The 11776-nt window shown below is 58.1% G+C and overlaps 1 protein-coding gene across 5 annotated transcripts in view; it reads left to right on the top strand.

The window, feature by feature from the left end:
- Window positions 1-9764: 9764 nt before the first annotated feature.
- The window catches only part of LHFPL4 (LHFPL tetraspan subfamily member 4), a 68185-nt gene continuing 66173 nt past the window's right edge, over window positions 9765-11776 (top strand). For all 5 annotated transcript variants that reach the window (XM_084634173.1, XM_084634175.1, XM_084634174.1 and 2 more), the window contains exon 1: window positions 9765-10190. In XM_084634173.1, coding sequence (XP_084490299.1) covers window positions 9785-10190 — 406 coding nt within the window. In that variant the 5' untranslated portion in view covers window positions 9765-9784. The remainder of the gene's footprint in view (window positions 10191-11776) is intronic.

The following is an 11776-nucleotide window of genomic DNA, read 5'->3' as shown; positions in this document are numbered from 1 at the left end:
GTGCCTCCGTTCTCCTTTGTAAAATGGGAATAATATCACCCTAAACTGGGGGCATTGCAACGAGAAATTCTTTAGTATTTGTGAGATTCTCAGACCCTGCAGCGAGGAGCCCCATTGAAACAGCCAGGAGGAAAGTAGTAATTCTGTGTTCTATGGAGGATTTGGATGTGTGCAGAACACATGGCCTGGGGGCCACACACTGAATGAGAAGCATAAAGAGAAATATGGACTAGTCACCGATTGAGGGAGCACCACTCACCCTGTGCCCCGACTGGGTTGAGGCCCTGGGCAAAACCCAGGATGTGATCATGTAAAAACAGACTAATAATAATGCATACACACTTGGGGTCACAAGCAACCTGCAGTCTGGCATTTTGTAACTTTTCAGTGCTTGACTCTGCAACCTTAACATTCTTTTAACATTGACTCCGATGAAGTGAGCTGTAGCTCACGAAAGCTTATGCTCAAATAAATTGGTTAGTCTCTAAGGTGCCACAAGTCCTCCTTTTCTTTTTGCGAATACAGACTAACACGGCTGTTACTCTGAAACTTTGTATGAAATAATAATTATTATAATTAGTAATAAATCACGACCACGAAATCTCTTCAGAGTGAGATGCCCCACTCCAGCAAGACCTGGCACTACCCTAACCAACATGTAGGGATGCCATTTTTACTGTGTGACTGCCCTAGCCCTGGACTTCCCAGTTGTGCTGCAAGTAACTGACTTAATAGTAATTGTAAGCCAGGCACCCGATCTCTCTGTAACCTTCTTTTTCTCCAGTTCCTGTTTATTTCTCTGGCTTGGCTCTGGTTGGGGACAGACAGGCCTTCCCAGCAGGCCTCGCTTCCTCTACAAATTCTTCTTTTTTCTCTCTTGGTTAGTTTCGTTTCTGTTCTCCTTTCTCGCCAACCCATCAGCAGCTCCCCCTTTGCAGTCTGATGGAAGGGAATGGGGTCTCCTCTCCCTGACTAGCTTCATCCAGGCTCAGCCCACAGTGAATCAGGTGTTCAGCAGCTCCAGTGTGAGATCCAGGAGCCATCCACATAACCTTGGAAATTATGTGGTTCCCCCATCCATGTCTGACCAGATGATCAGCCTGGGGAGCAGCTTCCCCCTCCACACCCCCAGTTCTCTCTGCTCCACCCACCCGGCACCACATCAGATCTGTTATTTGGGCTAAAACAATACATGACAGATGATTTAACATGTCCTATCCCAGCGTGAGTGCCAATCATATGGTCCATTCACCGCCAGGGCACCTCCTGGCCATATCTGGGGATTAGCTCCACTCACGTGGGACACCCCTTTCTGGTGCTTGCTGCACACCCTACCACCATTGTCTCTCTCAGGGTGCTGTTGTAGTCATGGCATTTGATGTTTGTATTTTGTATAATTTAGAATGAAGGATAAAGAATAATAATGTAGCATGCATTAAATGTATTGATGTATGATTTGACCATACCCTGCCAGCCACCCTTTCTGAAAGCAGAAAGGAATGGCCTAGCATGCCGTTGGTAAAGATGCATCAGCCAGAATCTTGTGTCTGAAGCTGATTTCAAGGTAGTGACAGACCTTTAGGGTCACCATTTTGTTGTAAATTTAGCATTTTGAAATAAGTAAAAGAATGTAATGATTGTTTTCTCCTGCATTGCAATTTGATGTTCCCATTCAAATGCTCTGTGTAAATCAATCCTGTTTTGTGTGTGTGAATGAGGAATGTGTGTGTTAGAAGACAAGCGTGAAGGCCATCACCAGACCAGATGTTCTAGGGAGGAACCGATGACAGACATAAGGGCAGCGCTGAGAGTAACTGAGGCCACTTACAGGTACGGGGCGGGGTGGCTCTGGCCCCCGGAAGGGGCGGGGCCTCGGGTGGAAGGGGCGGGACTGGGCATCAGCATCCCCCAGCCAGCCCTTCCAGTCCGGCTGGCCCACGCCACCCAGGGCTCCTGTGTTGATTTAAAGGGCCTGGGCTTCCAGACGCCGCTGCAGCCGTAGGGCAACGGCGTCTGGAGCACCAGCCCCTTTAAATCGCCAGCCCCAGGGCAGCTGCTCCCTTTGCCGCCCCCGCCCGTCGGCAGCACCAAAAGGGGCAGGAATGTTAAAGCGCAGCAGGGTCCTTCCTCCCCACCCACCGGTAGGGTCCGTCCCAGCCTCAGGCCGCTGATGGGAAGCAAAAGGGGCTGCCGCGGCAACGCTTTACTGTGGGCTGGGTACGGGCCGGGGCGGGTTCTTACCGGTACGTGGTACCGGCCCCTCCCGACCGACTTTCACCCTGCGTAAGGGCACCAGGAGGCTGCACCACGCCCCTGTTGGAATGTCAGAGGAGGGCAGACTGATGACTCTAAAGAGGAGACAGGCACCTATCCATGGGGACAAGATAGCAGTGATCAAAGCCAGCCTGGGGTAGTTCCCTGAGAGACTTGATGAAAGAACAAGATAAAGGATGAGAAGGACAATCTAAGAAAACAAGCTCTCGTCAAACAGCAATTGATTACAGCATGACAGTGCAAAACTCATTGGTCCCAATGAAGGAAAATCACTATAGAAACAGGGGGCCTTGCCATGAAACTCTGGGTTCGCCCTGCCAAGACTTCCCTGGAGCATCGTGTCATGACTGACAGAACCCAGCTCCTTTCTACCTGTGATCAACCTAGTTGGCCACTAGATGGATCCGGACTCTGGACTGGTAACTATAACATCGACTGGTGGGACAGTGCGTGTGTGTGATTGAATGCATATGCTAATTGTTGTATTTCCAATTAATGCAGCATATTGCCTTTTCCCCTGAAAAAGATCCTGGGTGCTTCTTATAAGCATAACTCTGTGTCATCATAGCTTGGCCCTCTGGCCAGGTCACTGTGCATTTTCCCCTTCAGGGGTAGCAAAGTCTTTCTGTACCAATGGTCCCTGGCAGTCTTCTCATTCACAGCCCCTTCCCTGGTGGTTTATAGGGGAACCCAGGCCCACCCACTACTCTGGGTTCCAGTCCAGGGACCTCAAACCTGGCAACTGGGGTCTTCTTTTCCTCAAACCCTGTTGCTCTTTCCCTGAACTCCTTCCTACATCTTCTTTTCCCCCACTCTCTGGGCTTACCAGCTCCAGCTCCCTACTCCTGGAGAGTGATCGCACACTACTTCCCTGCAGCCTCTTTCTGCTGCCAACTTCCTGGCTTTATACCAGCCCCCTGCTCCTCCCCAGTTGGGCTCCATCTTCAATCAACCTGTCAAGCCCTGGCTCTTCCCCAGGTGCAGCCTATCAAGGTAATAACCCTAATTTACTGGCTCTGCTGGTGCCACATAGTGTTCTCCCTTGGCTCTTTCTCCTGGGGGTGGGAAATAGCATGAGTCCAGATCACTATTTGTACATTGCCATAATCACTGTGAAACAAACGTTGAAAATGATCAGGCCCCCTGATGCCGGCAGCTGTTACATTCTGTTCCCCAAGAACATCCTCTGAATCCAGCTCCAAGACCATGGCAGAGCTTCAAGGAGGCGCCTGGCTCTAGTGCCCAGGGCAGCTCAGTCAGCATTATAATGCACTTTGTAGGATAAACATGAAATTAAAGAGTTAGAATTAGCTTAAGGAAATAGATCTGTGCTGTAAAAAAAGGCCCTGACTAGCAGGTAGAAGGAGAGCCTTCAAAATAGTGAGGTATTAGGCCAGAAGTAATGAAATAGGGAGGATGGCTGGTTCAAAGAATAATAAGGGGAGGTTTCTCTAAAGAAGGATAGGGCTGCCTGCCAATTGTTTTAAATAAATCAAAGAGAATCTGTCTTAAAATGAGCTGACATGGTCCTTCCCACCTCACACACCAGTGTTAATTCCTGTGTGAGCCCAGGTGCAATGGGGAACCTGTTGGGTACTAAGAAGGAGGGGAGGGAAGGCCGTGGGAAGGAACGAGGTTGTAAATCTTCTCTGGATTAAGACTGGACATAAGGGTGAACTGTCTCCCGCTGGTTTTTAGCTGAAGTCAGTCATTGCAATGACATCACTTGGTTGTAAAAGGGGATAAAAAGTGAACTCTTCCAGGGTTCATTGCTAATACCTGCCTGCCCATGCTGGAGCCGACCAGCATGGGTCAAAGCACTATGGGTTTTGCCTGTTTGTGCATCTCTTGATCAAATGCGTATCACTGTGTTTTACTGTTTGGATGTAGTAAATTGCTTATTAGTGAGGCTTTTTAGGCACATTTACAAGAATTGTTTAAATACCATTTGACCTTTGGATTTAATAAAGGACTTTTTGGTTAAACTAGTGTTTGCAGGTTTTCTATATCAATAATTCCAGCATAGCGACTCATTGCCGTGGGCGCGATGTAGCGGGGGCTGCTCCAAGAGTGACTGCTGCACCATGGCTCAGCTAAATCTCATCTCTCAGCTGGGTCTGCATCCAGGCAGAGCCCAACCTTGCATCGCCTTAGGCCCCTGCTCCCCAATTACTCATTGGGCACCTCTTTGAGCACTGTATGGGGTGCTCCTGGCCCATCAGTTCTCTCCTACTGTAAGTCTGGTGAGTGTCAATGCATATGCCCAATTGCTTATGCCAGCAATGTGCTGGGGCCTGACCCTGCAAGCACAGGACTCCCATGGACATTGAAGAGTGCAGGATCGGGCCCCTGCTGCGTACTTCCTTGGCTACCCTGACCTCTCACTCCCCACTTGATCCAGGACTTCTAAGCACCCAGTAAAATAGCAGGAATCCCAGTTACTTCATTTCTATCATCCCCATCAAGTAGAAATGAAACAAAAGTGACATAAACAGGACGACCACCGGAGTGACAAACCTGAGACCTCATTGCTAACCTAGGGAATTCCCTTTCCAATGGCTTATGGCAGCACATTCCCAGCCCCCAAGCCAGACCTCTGGCTACCGACCCAGGGTCAGGAAAAGCAGTTTGTCACACTAACATTTTAAACAAATATTCTACTGGAGTTAGAGAAAATTTCTCCACAGATTCCATCAGACTTTGTGACTCATTCTGAGCGCTCCCCTAAATATTTCAGGGCACTTTCCTGCTTTCATAATGGGGGAAGGGGGAGAACAGCACCAGTATTGGCTAATTATTCCCCTTTCTGCAGGAGGGTTATGCCCTGGCAAGGGTCATAAAGTAAAAAAAAAAGAGGTAAATGTGGAATTCAAGAAATCATGGGAAATGCCAAACAGGAGCCCCTATGAGCCCTGAGACAAATGTACCCCCTCAAAGAGCAGATTCTGTCCCCAGGAAAAATGCCCTCTCCAACCCACCCTCCCCCCCAAGCCATTTGGAAACATGGCACCTGCTCCGCATCACACTGCAGTTCAGAGCCGGCAGCCATGTGCAAGAACCTTGTATCCAACTGAAACAGCAGTAAGGCTTTAGGGAGACCAAATGGAATCACGTGAGTTGAAGCAGGTTGCATAAGCCATGCAGAGTGCCCTATCTTCTTCTCCCAGACCCTGAGCTCCTGTCTCCCTGCACAGATTTCCAGCCTCCTCCACTGCCTGCCTGGACCAGCTTCTGACTCTCCCGGCATGGCAAGGGCTGGACTTTTCCCCAGGAACTGTGAGCCTCACTGGGAAATGCGCTCAGTGAAATGTACATAAATGTGTAGCCGCTGTGATTAATAAGGGGACGCGGGGTGGGTAAGTGGGGAGCGGTTGGCTCCTTCCCTTTCACTATAGACAGATTGTGCCTTACCCTGGGTGGAAGGACACTCACAGTTAGTGTATAAATAGCTGTGCTGAGAGCTAACAAAGGCCCCTCTGCTGTACGTAGCAGAGCGAATGGAGAAGTGCTCGGGTAATGGGAACTGAATGTTTCGTGTCACTGACCATGCTCACTCAGGGGGGATTCCCAGCTGCTTTAGGCTAAACACTTGAATCCATCCAAACAGCAAGAATATTTAAACAAAATGAAACCATTGCAAAGTAAAATACTTTGTACAGAAAATAAAATAGAAAACACTGACAGAAACCAGAGGAAGACAGGCCCCACCTCACACAGAATCCAAACTAACCAAGGAACATGCACTGCCGAGTCTCCGAGCAAGGACTCCCCTTTGTCCATGGGCCCATTTGGTGCCTATTTTAGCTTTGGATCATTTTTAATTAAAAGATGCCAGACGAGTTTAAGATCATAGGGTCAGATTTGGCAGTGAGAGCTGTGTGAATGGCCTGGGAGGATTGATCCACAAGCAAGAGTGATGGGGGATTGCATGGTGGTGTGGAGCTAGCAGAGGGCTTCACGTGGCCAATTCCCTCCTTGGCCAGGAACAGTGTGAAAGACCAGGATTGTACTGTGCTACCCTGATCCTGGGCTGGGTATTCACTAATGCCACCCGGCAGCCCTGGCTGCCCTCACACAGTGCACACTGGGGATGGACACAGAGTGAGACTGGGACTGGAGCAGTGCAAGCAGGCATTTCATTAGAACATCAGAACGGCCAGACTGGGTCAGACCAAAGGTCCGTCTACCCAGTAATCTGTTTCTGACAGTGGCCAGTGCCAGGTGCCCCAGAGGGAATGAACAGAACAGGAAATCATCAAGTGATCCGTCCCCTGTCATCCATTCCTAGCTTCTGACAGCCGGTAGGGTTGCCAACTTTCTAATTGCACAAAACCGAACACCCCTGCCCCGCCTGTGCCCCCACCCTGCCCCGCCCCTTCTCGCTCCAGCCCCCCTCTCTCCATCGCTCGCTCTACCCCACCCTCACTCACTTTCACCGGGCAGGGGCAGGAGGATGGGGTGTGGGAGGGGGGTGAGGGCTCTGTCCCAGGATGCGGGCTCTGGGGTGGGGCTGGCCATGAGGGGTTTGGGGTGCGGGTGAGGGCTTCAGACTGGAGTAGGGGGTTGGGGTGCAGGGCGAGTATGGGCTCTGGGCTGGGGATGCAGGCTCCAGGTGGGGCCAGAAATGAGTGGTTCAGGGTGTGGGAGAGGGCTCTGGGCTGGGGCAGGGGGTTGGGGTGTGGGGGTGAGGACTCTGGCTGAGGGTGCAGGCTCTGGGGTGGGGCCAGGGATAAGGGGTTTGGGGTGAAGGAGAGGCTACGGGCTGGGGCAGGGGGTTGGGTGGGTGAGGGCTCTGGCTGGGGGTGTGGGCTCTGGGGTGGGGTCATGGATGGGGGGTTTGGGGTGCAGGAGGGAGCCCAGGGACCTGGCAGTCACTTCTGGGAGCCGTGCGGAGCTAGGGCAGCCGGAGAGCCTGCCTTCGCCCTGGGCCCCCACTGTGCCACCAACCAGACTTTTAATGGCCTGGTCAGCGGTGCCGACCGGCGCTGCTGGGGTATCTTTTTGGTCGAAAACCGGACACCTGGCAACCCTAGCAGTTGGAGGTGAACACCCAGAGCATGGAATTCCGTTCCTGCCCGTCCTGGCTGATAGCCGTTGATGGACCCATCGTCCAGGAACTGATCTAGCGGTGAACCAGACCAGGTGCACTGCCCGCGGCTCGGCACTACAAGAAGGATACAAACGCAAGAGGGCCACATCCTATTCCACCCCGCGCAGCCCCTTTGCCTTTCCCTCGGCAGGAAACAGAGCAATGCTGCCTCCTGCAGGCCAGCTCCTGGCAGTCTCCCTAAAGGACACGTTGGATGGAGTTCCCACTCCGGGCCTTGTGGCAACAATTCTCCACCCTGACCCACCTCAGAGCAACAGGCATTTCCCTGGGAGTCCACCTACATCTCTCTTTGCTCCACTCCATCCCATTAGGACTTGTGATTCGGCCAAAAAGACCCATTTTATTCAGGGGCCAAGGGTTCCCGGTATGGGGGGTGCTTGAGACTCCCCTAGAGGGAGGGCTGCTGGAACACCAGGCAAGGCTTCACCAGAACCTCCCGCTCAGGCTGTCTGGGCGCCCAAGCAGCGCACTGGACTTCGGCATGCCCCTGCCCCATGGCTGCAGTTCCCATCACACACCAAGGCCTGCCGGCGGCCTGTGCTGTTACCCCTGCTTCCCGGGGGCTTCCCACCAGTGAGTCCAGGGCATCAGCAGCCAGACAGTGAAAGGGGGACTCTGGCAGGTGATAGCTTTTAGCAGCAGGGCAGGGTGCCATGGTAGGATGCAAAGAAAGATGCTGCAGCTAAGGAGAACCAGGCTGGCAGCAGCCCCTGGATGGTCAGGATCTCTGAGTTTAGTGGCAGTTTAAAGGTGGCCCCTCCTGCAGCATGCCCCACAGCACTGCACTGGGGACCTGGGGTCAGCACTGAGGGCAGGGCACAGCCCCTTCTGGCCCCGACACACTCCTGCAGCACTTGGCTGGGCAGGGGGCCACCGGCACAGGCAGGCCTGGCTCGGCCGGTGAGCACTGAAGTAATCCCAGTGGGGGGAAGGATCCCCAGGAAGCACACCACAGCCCAGCACCCCTCCCACCCAGAGCCAGGCCTCACCTGCCTGGGGGTCCTGCCCCGGCAGCAGTAGGGCAGCGAGGGAGGGGGCTGAAGGGGGCCTGGCTGGCCTGAGCTCTTGGGGAGGCTGTGCCTCCCTGGCACCCCAAGCCTGCAGGCAGGGCAGCAGAGGGGGGGAGAGGCTCAGACTCTGCACCCTGGGCAGCTCCCTTCGGCCCCCCAGGAGCAGATTCCTGGGCTCCTTCTGGCCTCTCCCCAGGGTTTGGAGTCCCCAGCCCCTATTGGGCTTTCCTGGCAGGGGAATCCCCATCCCAGAGCACTGGGGGATGGGGCAGGACCCGGGTACTGGGCGGGGCAGAGCGCAGTGGGAAGCCGGGGTTAGCGGGAGAGAGGGGAACGGTCCCCCCAAACAGGCCCCTCTCCCCACCCCCATTGAAGGACCCGTGTCTGGGTGCTGTGGCCCTGCGAGGAACAGGCCCCGGGCCCCCGGGGCTCGGGTCCAGGCGCAGAGCCCGGGGCGGCCGGGGACACGGACCCCCGCCCCCCCCTCCGCCGCCCCCTGAGCTGCATTGCCGCGGGAGCGCGCCCCGCCGCGGGAGCGCGCCGCGCACAGGAGCAGGGAGGCGGCAGCCAAGATGGAGTCGCGGCTGCTGCAGCTGGTGGGAGCGAGCGGGCGCGTCTAGGGCTCCCCGCCCGCAGGCTCCCCCCATGGCCTGGCCCCTCGCAGGCCACCCCGCGGGCTCGCCCTCCGCACCGGAGCCCCTCCCGGGGCATCTCCCCTCGGCCTAGCTGCTGCTGCGCTGCGGCTGCCAGCCCGTGCGCCCCCGACCCCTGCGCCCCCGGCCCCGACCCGTGCGCCCCAGCCCGTGCGCCCCTGGGCTCCCATCCCTGCGCCCCCGGCCCCGACCCGTGCGCCCCGGCCCGTGCGCCCCCGACCCCGACCCGTGCGCCCCGTCCCGTGCGCCCCTGGGCTCCCATCCCTGCGCCCCGGGCCCCCCACCCCTGCGCCCCGGCCCGTGCGCCCCCGGGCCCCCATCCCTGCGCCCCGGGCCCCCCACCCCTGCGCCCCCGGCCCCGACCCGTGCGCCCCGGCCCGTGCGCCCCCGGGCTCCCATCCCTGCGCCCCGGCCCGTGCGCCCCCGGGCCCCCATCCCTGCGCCCCAGCCCCGATCCGTGCGCCCCCGGCCCCGACCCGTGCGCCCCGGGTCCCCACCCCTGCGCCCCCGGCCCCGACTCGTGTGGCCCCGGCCTCGCGCCCCCACCCGTGCGCCCCCGACCCCGACCGGTGCGCCCCGGGCCCCGATCCGTGAGCCCCGGCCCCGCGCCCCCAGCCCTGCGCCCCGGCCCCGATCCGTGAGCCCCGGCCCCGCGCCCCCAGCCCTGCGCCCCGGCCCCGATCCGTGAGCCCCGGCCCCGCGCCCCCAGCCCTGCGCCCCGGCCCCGGCCCGGCAGGATGCTGCCCTCGCAGGAGGCCTCCAAGCTCTACCATGACAACTACATGCGGAATTCGCGGGCCATCGGCGTGCTCTGGGCCATCTTCACCATCTGCTTCGCCATCATCAACGTGGTGGTCTTCATCCAGCCCTACTGGATCGGGGACAGCGTCAACACGCCCAAGCCGGGCTACTTCGGCCTCTTCCACTACTGCGTGGGGAACGGGCTGGCCAACCGCGAGCTCGCCTGCCGCGGCTCCTTCGCCGACTTCAGCACCATCCCCTCGGGCGCCTTCAAGGCGGCCTCCTTCTTCGTGCTGCTCTCCATGGTGCTGATCCTGGGCTGCATCACCTGCTTCGCGCTCTTCTTCTTCTGCAACACCGCCACGGTCTACAAGATCTGCGCCTGGATGCAGCTGCTGGCGGGTAGGCGGCCGCGGCTCGCCCCGCTGGGGCCAGGGCCGGGCGGCCGGGCCGGGCGGCCGGGCCGGCGCCGGCTCTCAGCGCAGCCTCGGCCCGGGGCTCTCGGGGCTTCGCTCGGCTGGCGGCGCTGGGGCTACCCAGGCTGCAGCCCGGGGAGAAGCACCAGCTCCGCGGGTAGAGGGCGACAGACGTGGGGGAGGGTCCCGAGCAGGCCCGGGCGGCCTGGGGCAGGGGGCTCCTGCGGTTGGGCCGGGCCGGGGAGCAGAACCCCACCAGGCAGGCTGCAGAGGCCGGGTTTGGGTCTGGCTTGGTGCCGGGGGTCCCCCTCGGAGCAAGGGCTGCTTTCGGTGTAAGGGGGTGCCCTGTGCACACCCAGATCCAGCTGCCATTTCAGCCGGGCAGTCTGGTCTGTTCCAGGGGTCTGGCCCGGAGCTCCGAGCTAACTAGTTTGAGAGTCACCTGCCCAGGTTGCCCAGAGTCTGAGTCGCAGCCGAGTGGCTGGGCTCAGGCATGGGGATTGGACCCGCCATCCGCGGGGCCAGGCGCCCTGCAGCTGCCCGGGGTGCAGCCGGACGGGGAGCCAGCCTTGCTGCCTATGACTCCGGCGGCAGACAGGGGCCTGCCCGGCTCCCCCAGCTTGGACCTTGGCATCCCAGCAGGGGTGGTGGAGAGCCAGGCCAGCTGGGCCCGAAGGCTGGGTGCACAGGGGGCCCAGCACACGGTGGGAGGTTCTGGCTCCTGACATGGCACTCAGCCCCCAAGGTGGGAAGGACACAGTGCGGGATGGGCGCAGGTGCTCCCTCCCACATCCTGGGCCCACCCTCCCTGCTGCCAGACACCAGGCCTTGCCCCCAGCCACTGTGCATAGGGGGCCCCTTCCTGCAGTCCCTGTCCCCTACCCAAGGCAAGGATATGGGATCGATACATTTCTACAGCAATGAATGGTGACCCAAGCGCCAGTCAGAGGTGACCCTGCAGGGGCCAGGCCCTGGAGAGACAGCCCAACCCCACCCTGACCTTGCAGGGGTCTGGGCACTGGTGAGACCACCCACCCCAACTCCCACCCTTCAGGGGCCAGGCCCTGCTGAGACAGTCCACCCACACCCAGCAGGGACCCAGGCCCTGGTGAGACAGCCCACTCTGACCCTATAGGGGTCTGGACACTGGTGAGACAACACACCCCAAACTGCACCCTTCAGGGGCCAGGTCCTGCCAAGACAACCCACTCAGACTCTGCAGGGAGCCAGGCCCTGGTGAGACAGCCCATCTCCACCCAGCAGGGGCCTGGGCAGATAGCTTCCCTCCTCTCGACCCAGCAGAGGCTAAGTAAAAGCTGACACAAAAAGAGGAATTTGGACCACTGATTTCAGACCTGAATAAATCCCTGTTCCATGGTTCCAGGCCCTCCAGCTGCATGGGGGCCCTGTGGGCTCAGCCTTTGCTCTCTCCCCTCCAGGGTGGGAGGCTCTGCTTGGCCATCTGCCCGCCCACCTGCCCACCAGGCTGAGGAGGGTCCTGCTGCAGCCTCTGGCTTGTCAGACTGATGCAGTCTAGCCCTGACACGAAGCTCAAGTCAATGCACCCAGCAG

Source organism: Lepidochelys olivacea, assembly GCF_965140295.1.
Source record: "Lepidochelys olivacea isolate rLepOli2 genome assembly, chromosome: 7".
Classification (NCBI taxonomy): domain Eukaryota; kingdom Metazoa; phylum Chordata; order Testudines; family Cheloniidae; genus Lepidochelys; species Lepidochelys olivacea.
This window is presented reverse-complemented; position numbering and strand designations above follow the sequence as displayed.